This window comes from Aulonocara stuartgranti, assembly GCF_965226115.1.
Source record: "Aulonocara stuartgranti genome assembly, chromosome: 18".
NCBI classification, from domain to species: domain Eukaryota; kingdom Metazoa; phylum Chordata; class Actinopteri; order Cichliformes; family Cichlidae; genus Aulonocara; species Aulonocara stuartgranti.
Window position 1 is genome coordinate 15210087 of NC_138954.1, and position 12262 is coordinate 15222348.

Below are 12262 nucleotides of genomic sequence, written 5' to 3' on the forward strand. Positions count from 1 at the left end.
TACGCTGCCTCACATCTAACCAATCGAGTGAGACTTTCCAAGAGGCGACTCCCCAGAGTGGAGGAGCGTTATTTACAAGAGGTACAAGGCGAAGGAGTAAGTGTTGTTTAAATTTTCAGGCATGCTTTTGTAAGTGGTTACTTGGTTTGGGCGTTATTAAACACGCTAGACTTGAATGGCGATTTACTTGGTATAATTACTAAAGTGCTTGCTACGCTTAGAGTTCCTTAAAGCTTAACAGCCACTTAACCTTGTCTGTTGCTAAGAAGTAGCTTCCTTGGCGATTGGCTTTCTCATGTCCAAGCAGGACTTTTAACCTTCCTCTTGTGTTAGCTGTCTGTAACTATCTCTTATGTTGAAGGGTCGCCTTTGACCAGTGTTCTAAATAACCCAGAAAATACCCTCAAAACAGCGGTTTATCATCCAGTTTGTTTGTAACCAATGGGTTACATTGTTAGGCTTTTTTATGAATTAAAATGATCAATTACAGCACAGGTGTCAAACTCTGGCCCGCGGGCCAAATTTGGCCCGCAGCCTAATTACATTTGGCCCGCGAAGCCATACCAAATTACTATTAGAGCTGGCCTACTGGTATTATACAGCTAATATATATATTGTTTAGTATTAAGCTTTGCTTGTTCCATATTCAGTTTTCCAGCAAAAATTATTTGAGTCCATAAGAAGAGATTCATTCTTAAATCTGGAGAAAGATTTTTTTTTTTTCAATAAATATTAATGTTAGCCCGCGACTTTGTTCCAGTTTTGAATTTTGGCCCACTGTGTATTTGAGTTTGACACCCCTGAATTACAGCATATCGCTTCTTTTCATTCTAAAAAAAACCCCCGATAAACTGAACCTTACGAGAATTTTATGAAGAAATAAAAGGTTGTGGTTCTATTACCTAACTATTACTGAGAAGTATTACAACAAAATGTCTAAAATACATTTCTTCTGATTATTATTATTTTAATATTATTAACTATAGTAACGTTATAGTAAAGTAAAGTTGTATTATTTTATTTTATTTTGTCCACCATGGTAAATTTCCTCCTGAGAAGGTATTGCCCCAGATCATAGATGCTAAAGAAATTGTCACACATGATATTGTGACTCCACAGTCCAGTAGTCATATGAAGGACTACGCGCTTTCCTCGGTTTCACCCAGGGATGCCACTTGGAGGTTTGCCTGTGTAACTCTGTATTTCCCATGCATAGCCGGTTTTTGCGCATAGTATATTTGCACATATCATTTGAGCATATTATATGCACATCTGTTGACAGTAAGAGGCATGTCTCCAGAGGATGACCTTCGAAGTCCCCCCCTTGGTTTCAGCGGTACCAGGGAGGATTTCACTCTGAGTCGTGGCGACCTAGACAGCAGTCATGAGCCTGTTGGTAGAACCAGGGCACGCAGCAGTCTCCATACAGGAACCCCAGAGTGTGAGATCAGCTGGTGAGGTCCTACAAGGATGATGCATTTGAATATGCACTTGCCAGCTACCACAACTTTACTGATTCAAAGTGTTTTCTTGCTTTCCTTTTTATTTTAGTCTCAGAGATTTTGGCAATAAAAATAATCCTTTCCTGAAAATGCTAATGGATGCAGAAGCAGCTGCCAATTCTGCAGCAATCCAGCTAGTGTCGTTTAAAGACTCCATCGACGACGAGTATGCTGTAGGTCTGCAGCAATTTTGGATAAAGCTAGCTTTGTGTAAAGCCAAAGGGTTTCCTACATTAAACATATGTTTTTGCAACTGCTGTCCTGCATTTTCTCTAATTTTCTTTTTTTTTAATGTCAATTAAGGATTCAAGACAGTCTGCCAAAGATAAACGCCAAATTGCAAGACAGCGTGGGCTTCTGCTGGAAAAGCTAGAGGACTTTAGACGAATTAATAAGTCAGTGCGACAGAAACTGAAACAGCTCCAAGAGGCAGAGGTTTGTTAAACTGCTACTACACCGTATAAGTCAACTGTATTTAGTCTGAAAATGTGTTTATTTATGTCCTTGCTTTAAATAATTCCGCAAAGGCAAATCGAATTGATGCAGACCAGCAGATTGACACGCTGCTGAAGAAGATCATGCAGGCTGAGAGTGAAAATGAGGTGAGTGTTTTATTACACCTATGCATTGGCACAAAAGAAGGAAGTTTAAGGGAACTAAGCTTTGTGATTAGCTTGTGAAGATTTAGTCAGTGAAACAAAGTGATAAAGGATAAGTTATAGCGGTTAGATAGATGGATTATTAATAATATTTCATTTATTCAAATTCCATTGTCTCGGCTTGTGATCAAATTCTTTATAGATTCCCTCACTGATTAAATTTTTCTGGGGAACAGAAGTAGAAATATAGTTTTCAGTATCAGCTCAACTGTTTTATTACCTTTGAGTGTGACTCAGCTCTAGGAAGTGACTGAAAGAAAGAGATCACAGATAAAAATAGCCGAAATGGGCTTTCTCCAAGCATGGTTGGGCTCTCCTTTATAAATAGGGTGAAGAGCTTGGGCATTTGGGAGGTGTTCAGAGTAGAGCCACTACTCCTTAATATCAAAAGGAGCCAGTTGAAGTGGTTTGGGCATCTGGATGCCTCCTCAGTGAGGTGTTTCAGGCATGTCCTACCAGGAGAAGGCCCTAGGGTGGACCCTTGACACGCTGGAGATTATATCTCTCAGCCTGAGAATGCCTTGGTGTTCCCCCAGATGAGCTGGAGGAAGGGGCTGGGGCAAAGGGGCAGCCTTTGGTGATTAAACTAGTGAGAGCACAGCCACATTGGTTCTGATGTCACAGGACATACTCTAAAGGTGTTAACTTTACAAAAGCGATTTTAATGCACCTAAAGTGAAGATATGGTGATGTGATAATATGCATTGGTTTCCATGTTTTTTCTCGCAGAATTTAAAGAAAGATTTGAGTGAGAGTGAACAGAAGGTCAGGGAGCTGATAGATCTGTGGAGAAAAGAGCAGGTAAGTACAGCAGAGATCATTTGCGGATGAATTAAGTCATTGCCCATGAAATTATATGTTTACGCTGGCTTCAACAGGAGAACGTAAAGAGTGCAGTTCACATGACCAAGTCAGCAGAGGCAACACGTGCTCACCTACAGGGACAGCTACGCAACAAGGAAGCTGAAAACAATCGCCTTACTGTACAATTACGGGTACAGACACCTTTATCAGCTGGCTGCGCTGTAGACTAAACTGCTTTATTAATGTATAAATTAAAACTGCACACTTGTGGGTTCATGGTCTTTGCAGGCTCTGGAGAGACTCATAACCGAGCAGAAGCTGGAGATTGATGATCTGAAGGGGTCTATCACCTCTCTGTCTGCGAAGGCAGCACAGGACAAAGAATCTCTGAAGAAAGCCACCCGAGCTCAGAAACTGAGAGCGGAGAGATTTGAAGCTGCTATTGAGAAATGCTACGCACAGCTGAGGGAAAAGGTACGAGGTCAAATTGGTTCATTATTTTGGCTTCAGAAGCAGTTGAGGATCCCGTTTGATCTTTGTTTGTCTTGTTTGGCAAACAGGATGCTCAGCTGGCCAAAGCCCATTCAGAGAGAGACTCAAGGAGAGGACAGAAGGAGCAGACGACAGATGAGAAAGACAAACTCGTTGCTCATATAGACTTATTGAAAAGGTTGGTTGGTTCTCCTTCCCAGCCATTTGTCATTTCTGAGTACATCAATATTCAGATGATGCATTAACTGTAAGTGTCTGTTTCCATTAAAGCCAAATTGCAGACTTGACAATGAGAGTGCAGAAGGAGAAGGACGAGCTAACTGCAGCAAATGAAACTCTGATGCAAAGGCTCGAAAAACTCAGCTCAGACAACGGAGAACTCGGCATAAATAATGCAACACTCAAGGTACAAGTTACTGAACAGCTTGTATGTGAGAGTCATTACTGTGAAAGGCAAAAAGCACAGACATGTTGCAAGAAGTCCGGTTTCCATATTTAGGAGTTAGGAGGACCTTATTTTACTAAAACTGTTTGGATTTCTCTGCTATCCCAGGAATCTGTAGCTCAGCTGGAGCAGCAGCTCGCTGAGTGCGAGTCTGCCCTCATAGAGGAGAAGATCGTCTCACAGGAGAAGAAGCACCAAGCTGAACAGTGCCATTATCAGGTTTGTGTTTTGATTTAAAACCTTTTACTTTCTCGTGTGCTGCAGCCCTGAAATATTCCAGACATCACCCAGTGACAGTGGGTCAGCTCCGCAGCGCTGTGCCTGTGAGATGTCCGATGCACGCAAGATTAGTACAGGTGACTGTCCAGTGAATTCACAGCAAGGAATTGAGGATCTGGTTTGCTGCCCTCTTCCTTTTTTTGTGCAGGCAGAGCCTCAAAAATCAAACGTATCAAAGTATTTTTTTTTCCAGCAGTGACAAATCAGACCTAGACCATCCCTTGTTCTCTGCAGGGAAACTTTTAATCATGTTTGTAAATGACTGTTATTTTTATAGACCCACTACTTTACTCTGGAGTCAACAAACATCAAAAAATGTGCAATGTTGAAAAAAAAGGCACTCTTTCATCATATTTGATCCTCTTAAAGATCATTTCTGAATAAACACTGACACACAACAAAGAGTGTTTTATGTTCTTAAATCTTTCAAACCTTTTACTTCTCATCTATTAATTTCAAATATTAACCTTTCAGTTCTTGTTTTTTTATTAGTATTTTTCTATCTTTCTATCATGTTTGAAGGTCATTTTTTTCCTGACACAGTTAGGATAAAGTAGTTTCCAAACAGGATTACAAGAAACCTATTATTTACAGATACAGAATGTGGTCTGTAGAAGCCACTGAATGAATGACACTAGTTTTTAATGACAGGGAAGGCCACAGCAGGTTTCATGTTAATGTTCTGTATTTTTTTCACCTCCAGGTTGCACAACTTCAAGCTGAGCTCCATGATTCAAAGATAAAATATACAAGTCTTTTAAGAGAAACAGAGAAGACACGAGATGGAAAAGAGGCAGAAGTTGAGAAGGTACCACCGCCCTTCTCTTTAATTTGCCTTATTTTATTTACGTTACATGCACAGTTTCTGTTAAGCTAAAAACTCATTCTAACAGCCCATTACAAGTCTGTCCAGCTCTGTTTCACCTGCTGTTTAATGGACAGTCATTGTGCACTTAGTTTTCTTTTTTCAACTGCATAACCACAGCTGAATGAATCATGTACATCCGTGAGCATCTCTTGGAGAGGTGTGCTGAGTTTTAAAGCATATTACTATGTTTCATTTCCCGAAACCCAACCCTTTTTTTTTTTGTGCCGTTCCTCCTCTGGAGCCCAGGTGAGGCAGGAGCTGCAGGGGCGCGTGGAGGAACTGAACGCTTACCCCGAGTTACTGAATGCAGCTGAGCAGAGTCTCTTTGAGTGCCAGGAAAACCTGCAGCGCTTGGAGAGGAAGTGCTCAGAAAAGTCAGAGTCCATTAGGCAACTGCAGGTTAAGGTGTGCAAAGCCAGCTGCTGTGGTCAATGTAAAATGCAGTCATTTTCCTATTTTTTGACCACTGGGTGGCAGTATAGCCTCAGGTGACCGCTGGTGCATTGTGGTTTCTAATATTGCTGTGAGTTTCGATGTTTGTGATTGCTGTGCAATGTTTAGGTTGAGCCCACTAGCGAGTCTTTTGTGCTCCCCAGTGTGATCTCTGGTAGAACCAGACGACCACGTGTTTCCGTCAGAAATACTGAGTTTTTATCTCGAATCTGCTCGATTTGAGGCTGATAAATGTTCAGCAGATCGTGGAGGTAGTTGTTGTTTTAAAGTAGCATTTGTGCACGTGGTGTGATTAAATGTTTTCTGCACGATTTACTTGTAGCCCGTGGAGGCAACTCTGAATTTTATGTTTTGCACACGCAGATGGAGAGTCAAAGCAAACTGCTGAGATCATCTGCAGAGATGAGGGAGTCCATTCATGAGGCCAACTTACAATTACAAGAAAAACTGATTTCTATCCAAAAGTAAGACCTCAAATATCAAAAACCTGCTCATATTATCGGTATAGAAATTGATGCTTACTCTATGTGTGTGTGTGTGTGTGTGTGTGTGTGTGTGTGTGTGTGTGTGTGTGTGTGTGTGTGTGTGTGTGTAGAGAGACAGACAAACTGCAGCAAGAGAACCTGGAGCTGGTACGGAGGCTCGCAGCTCAGGAGGAAGCTCTCAGCTACAGCAACCGGCAGCTGGATCAGCGCTCATCAGAGTGTCAGGCCGTCAGCCGACAGCTGGAGGCAGCTTTAGCAGACGTCAGACAACAGGTACAGGTTAGCTGTTGGAGTGCTGACCAACAGTTCAGCACCTGTTCTTCACTCAGATCATCAAGTAAGACATTACAACCTAACAGTTCAGTCGAGATTTGTTTGAAGCCATGCCGTAAGTAATCCAGCTGGAGCTACATAGTAAACAGGCAAAGCTAGATATGCATGTATCTGTATAAAACAACTTGTGTTACTCCAGTTTGGTGTCAAAGAGAGATTTATCGTGCAGAAAATGGCGCATCACATAATGATATTTCACATTTTCACCCCGTGTAGGTCACTAAGGTGAAAGAAGAGGCTGTTTCCAGGGAAGAGGCTCTTCAAACCAAAATCCTGGAGCTGGGAGCCGAGAAGAGCAGAAGGGAAAGCGAGCTGAGGCTTCTTCGCCAGAGCAAGCTCAACGTAAGGGCCATAGAGAAGACGCACTCACGTTAGATGGAACATTTCTTGGAAGGCAGCGCTGAGCTGTATTATCTGTCTGTGTGTCTCTCAATCTGCAGGCAGAGAAGCAGTATGAGGTACGTCTGAAGGACCTGCAGCTTAGCCTGGACCAATCAGAGAGCCACAAGCGAAGCATTCAGAATTATGTCGATTTCCTCAAAAACTCTTATAAGGCCATGTTTGATGAAGGACTGCAAACATCAACATCTTATTTTCTGAAATGATGGAGGTTTGCATTTTAAATCCTGATTTGTTTTGCACTCTGATATTTATTGGGTCTGTTTAAAAGGGCAACATGGGGGTAACTAAACCCTGATTTTTAATTGGTTTGATCAGTTTCTACTTTTACATTCAGATTTTTGAACTGCATTTCCAGGAATCAAGTAATCTGCTGCTGTTTTTTTAAAATACAGTAATGTTTTCAGATGTTTGTACATCTTGAACTATGATATTTTGGTGCTATTCTGTCCGTATGACAAGGAGCTTGTTGCATAACTGTTACATAAGATTGGCCAAACTCTGAGTTGAGTAACACCTAATAGTACTGTTGCATAAATATTACACATTTGAAGTGTGAATGTAAGATAGCAAAGACTACACTGGACTGCAGGAAACCTCTTTTCAATTTCTATTATTTTATAAATTTTAATAGATTCATTTATAAAAAACAAAACAAAAGGACTTTCCAGCAGGGTAACACGAAATTGCTAGAAGGACTAGCAATCAGGTTATTTTAGGCACAATGCAGTATGTACTTGATCTGTCTTATGCAAGTGGCTACAGCTGAACAACTTTTTTCCACAGCCTGCAACTGAACACCAACGAAATTATGACAGCAGTTGTTGGCCAATGCAAGTGGTGCTTGAAAACGAAACATTTTATTGGTGCTTACATCCTTTTCAGTAACCTTTGTGTCTTTATAATGCATTCAAACAGTGCACGTGTGCGATGATAAATTACATGTGCAAGTAAAGCAGCAGGCACTCCACTCAAATAATGTTTGATTGTAAGTCAGATACATGTGTGATTAAAATGTGAATTTATGAATTGAATGAATTCAGAGTGAACTGAAAACATGCAAATGTGGTGCACAGCACAGTGCATCACTGGTGGAAGGGTTTCCCAGCTGCCAGTAATGGCTATCTACACTCTGCCATATTAAAGACGTAGCACACTGTGTGTAGTACCTGAAATAAATGCCACCCTCGTGTAACACTATGCCCTCTTCACTTAAACTTGCACATTCAGTGTGTGAATGTGTGTGTGAATGGGTGGATGACTGGATATGTAAAGCGCTTTGGGGTCCTTAGGGACTAGTAAAGCGCTATATAAATACAGGCCATTTACCATTTACCATTTACATTCTGACAGGGTTGCGATATCTGATAATTGGCAAAATTATAAATTAGCCCCTAAAGGCTGCCAGAATAATATAAATCCCAATTCAAATATAACATTCTTGCTATCAATACGCAATAAGCAGTTTATACATTTAGAAACAGATTTCTGCTCCATCTTCTCCACGGGCTTGATCTTATAACGCTGATAACTGTGGAAGCTTCCACGCCGTCATTCCCACCGTCAGTTCAGCAGAAAGCAAAACTTTTGGATTCACAAAAAAAAAAAAAATCTAATTTTAATTGCAAATGACTTTTTGTTTGGTCACATTTTGTCCCAGCTGTGTTTACCTGCGATAGAATGAATCCATATTTCCAGCTGTGACTTTGCCCATCACCCATAATAAATCTTCTGCTCTGACTAGTGAAGCTGATTCAAAATTCAGCGTCTTTACTTTTAATTTCCCTGTCATCCTCCCGGTGCTGGAAACAGGCGTTTGTTTGTTTGTTGGTAGTGGAAATAGCAAAGGTGTGGTGTGCACTGGTTGTGTTTTATATTAGGATTCTCAGCTGGACTGAGAATAATTATGTGTGGCCATTAGCTGTGAAGTCCATGCCTTTAGGTTGCAAATGTAACTGCCCACTTCTATCTCTGTTGTTGGTTTGTCTAATAAAAATCTTATATTAATCTGGCCTGGAGGCAAACACAGTTGCAGCGTGACTTACTGAGATTTACCGAAAAACTGAGCCATAAATGTACTGTGTTTATTTCTTTTGTTCTCTCACTGTTGCTTGTGCTTCCCTGCTGTATCTATGGTAATAAACTACTGTGAGTCCAGACCTCTGAAAGACTGATGTGTTCCTGCATCGGACGTATTCCCTCGAGTGAGCAGGCCTCCTCTCAAGTTCTCAGAGACAAAGCTCTATTGTGCTCTCCTTCGGAGGATGGAATGATTTCATGGCTGCGTGCGTCAGTACTTATGTTTTTTTCCTTTGCTCTTGTGGTCTTGCCTGTTTACGTAATTCTGTCGATCACTTTGGGAATTTGCTTTTTTCTGCTGCTTTCTGCTTACATCTGACTTTCGGCATTTCAGCGCTGAGATGGGCACACCCTGTGCTTATGTGCTTGTTAGGCTCAACAACTTTGATAGCCCTGACGCATAAACCCTTGCAGCTCTGCGTAAACCTGTTGGTTGGGTTAGTAGTTATGTCCCAGCTCAGCTCAGGGGTGGTGGAAAGTGCCATTCAACCAGACAGCCAAACGCAAGATTTATGAATTACAAAAGAGGCAAACTGCATGGATAAATAGGGGTTGGCAAATCAAAGAAAATTTAAAAAAACAGACGGGAGATTTATAGAGTTCAAGAGATTATTAAAGTTCAAAAGAAAATAACTCCCTGCCCAAAACAAAGAGCAGAGCAGCAACACCCTTTCCCCTAATGTAGCTTAACAAAAGAAACGGCTGATGTGTGCACAACCCCAGGCATACACAAGCACCTCAAAAACATCATCACTGCTCCTTATTATCTGCTCATAGCCCTAAAACCGAATCAGCAGAACACATCTTAGTGTGTGCATCACAAACAGCAGTCTTCAATGAGACCTTAACCAGGTGCATCTAGTGAATGCTGGACAGGACCAGCATCTCTCTAATCAGCAGCAGAGACAGAGTGATTGATTGCGACAGAGCCAAGTGATGGCACAGCAGAGCCCACCTTTGACAGAAATACTGAAGAGGACACAAGAGCAACAACAGCCACGGCCGTGCAATTCACAGTCTTATTTCAGTCACATTTGCCTTCTATTCTGCGTATCGTAAATCGCAGTGGAGGGTTTAGATTATCGGTGTAAGCCTATACCACTGCCAGAAAGCAAAAATCTGCAACTTGTGCCCAGCATCTGTGCAGCACCAGGCAAACTGCTGAGAAGTTTACATTACAGACATTCCCAAAACTATTCAGTGACATGTAGGTCCTCTCAGAAGTAGGTCAGCCAGATGCTAAAGAGACTGAAAATCGTTGCAGCAAAGACCCCCTGAGAATTTCCAGTTTTTCTCAAGACAAACTCTTAAGTAAGATAGTGGGGAACTGAATTGGTTTTCCTTGAATTTATTGGAGATTATAATCTGCTAACCATGAAATTAACAGTCTGTGTGTCCAGGCTTCAATCATATTTCTGTTTTGCATTGACAACCAATTACAGAGACCAGGACAGTAAACCAAAAGTACAGTTTTCCATGCTTAACATTAACTTTGCATTAAAATGAAAAAAAAGTATGAAACATAACCCTTTAAATAACACGAGTGCAGTGAATCAAAAGAAACAGCCACCGCGTGATGACACATTTAGCAGCTGCCATAACTTTCCACACTGCGATTTAACATGTTTTGTCATTAGAGGCTTAAATATTATTAAGTATGTACAAAGAATAAGCAGGAAAAACATTTTTTAAAATGCAGCATTCACCATTTAAAAGCAGCTTCACAAAGAAGCAAACCACAAGGCTCCAATAATATGAAGCAGAAGTCTTCTTGCGCTTAAATCAAGTCTTTCGGTTAAATTTTCAGTTTGTGGATGTCATCGAGAGGGCTGTAGAGCTCAGGTGTCTTTTTAGCGTTGTTGGAGCAGTTGAGATTACACTTGCACGATTCGATCGTCATCACCATCCTCCTGAAGGTCTCTCCGTTTTTGCACCGAAAATGGAGAGGCATTGTCCGGGTCCTGTGTGGCCTGCAGCATTGTCCGTCTGAGCAGGATCCACAGTACCTGCGCTGCAACTTTTTCAGGCTACGACAACCTGCGTATGACAGGTGAACTGGATGGCTTGCTTTTCCTCTGTGACTGCATTTTTGACCTTTCTGCAAGAGAGAATGTATCTAGGCTTTAGTCTTAACATGGATGGGTTCTCAGCCTCTAATGAAATAATCACTGTATATGTTCATCAGCATATGGTGTACCTTCGAGGTCAACTGTTTGCAGGGACGGATTTCACAGATCCGAGTTTCTTTCACCAGTTTGCACTGTTTGTTGCGGTTGGTCAGCCTCGTGGACACACCAGAGCCGCAGGATTTGGAGCAGGGTGACCAGGCTGTGGTTTGAGGCATGCACTGGACTCCTCTGGCAAACATGTGGTCCACTGAATAACTCCTGAAAGCTGTGCAGATGTTTTTAAGCAGATATTTTTTAAGTTAAAGGTGGGTTAAAATAATGAAAGCAAGCAAGACTTAAATGCAATAAATATCAAGACTGCTCACCAGGCAGAGACTTTGATTCTCCCCACACAGAGGTGAACTCGTTCTTTTTGGAGAGGTCGTCTTCAGTGGTTTTGACTTTGCTGAACTTTCTTCTGTGCTTTTTTATCATAGCGCTCTGTGCCTCTGTTTCCTCAGGGCAGACTAGTTGTTCGCAGCACCCTCCCGGTACCTTGACCCGTCTTAGTTTGGCACAGCCCAACAAGGGCAGCGAGAATTCACGTGGGCAGAGGGAGACACATCCGAGTGCACCGTCGATGCAAGTGCACTGGTGTTTGCAGTTAGGATGGAAGGTTTCCCCACTCTGATAAATCTTGCTGTTGTACTCACATGTTCTCCCGTTTAATTTGGCTGTTAAACAGAAGCAGGGAAAGGCTGATGTGATGAAAAGGGAAAAGGTGACAGTTGAAAAACAAAAAAGATCAGAAAAGGGAAATGAAGTCAGCGTACCTCGACAGACTCCCTTATCCGACCCTCCGAAGTTGCACTCCAGTCCCTTCGCAGCATCGCATGGCTGTGTCTTGCTGCAGTCTTCAAAGAGCTGCCGGGCACAAACCTTACAGCATCCACAGCTGTCCAGCACGAGGCTGACGCTGTCTGCACATGTTGGGACTTCAAGGGGACACTGGCAGTCCTTCGGGCACGAGGCTGACACCTGAGGTTAGACCAAACATCCCACCTTTGTAATCAACATTTCTTTCACCCACAGAATATAACAGCAGGCATAAGACACCTTTTCCTCACCAGCGTAAAGCAGAAGATCTCGACGACAAAGACCTTCCACATCTTCTCCAGCTGAAGCAATCTCTCCTGAGTGAAAAAGAAAAACCAGCCTCCTTAATATCACTCAGCAGACCTGGCAGCGGGATGATGGCTGTTTGTTCTCCCTCTTTGAGAGTCCCCATCCCCTTTTATCCACTTCAAGCAGATCTGACGTAGACTGAAGAGGTGTCCCGAAACTATGAGAGGAATG

The 12262-nt window shown here is 42.1% G+C and overlaps 2 protein-coding genes across 4 annotated transcripts; one reads left to right on the forward strand and one right to left on the reverse strand.

The window, feature by feature from the left end:
• Positions 1-42: 42 nt before the first annotated feature.
• On the forward strand, positions 43-8878 carry LOC309693398 (outer dense fiber protein 2-like). Of its 2 annotated transcripts, XM_082512539.1 has the most exons (17): positions 43-96; positions 1283-1454; positions 1552-1675; positions 1806-1937; positions 2030-2104; positions 2891-2962; positions 3040-3156; positions 3254-3439; positions 3526-3635; positions 3728-3863; positions 4011-4121; positions 4885-4989; positions 5296-5454; positions 5866-5966; positions 6098-6260; positions 6537-6662; positions 6761-8878. In XM_082512539.1, exons 2-17 carry the CDS (start codon positions 1291-1293, stop codon positions 6923-6925), a joined length of 2046 nt encoding a protein of 681 aa, XP_082368665.1. In that variant the 5' UTR covers positions 43-96; positions 1283-1290; the 3' UTR covers positions 6926-8878. The 2 variants fall into 2 exon arrangements, with proteins under 2 accessions (XP_082368665.1, XP_082368666.1); XM_082512540.1 differs by lacking the exon at positions 5296-5454.
• Positions 8879-10130: 1252 nt separating this feature from the next.
• Positions 10131-12262, reverse strand: LOC309694481 (CCN family member 1-like). 2 transcript variants are annotated; one of them, XM_082514589.1, is made up of 5 exons: positions 12034-12262; positions 11740-11944; positions 11293-11640; positions 10996-11192; positions 10131-10914 (listed from the first exon to the last, which is right to left on the reverse strand). In XM_082514589.1, exons 1-5 carry the CDS (start codon positions 12073-12075, stop codon positions 10594-10596), a joined length of 1113 nt encoding a protein of 370 aa, XP_082370715.1. In that variant the 5' UTR covers positions 12076-12262; the 3' UTR covers positions 10131-10593. The 2 variants fall into 2 exon arrangements, with proteins under 2 accessions (XP_082370715.1, XP_082370716.1); XM_082514590.1 differs by having other exon boundaries at positions 10131-10896; positions 12034-12260.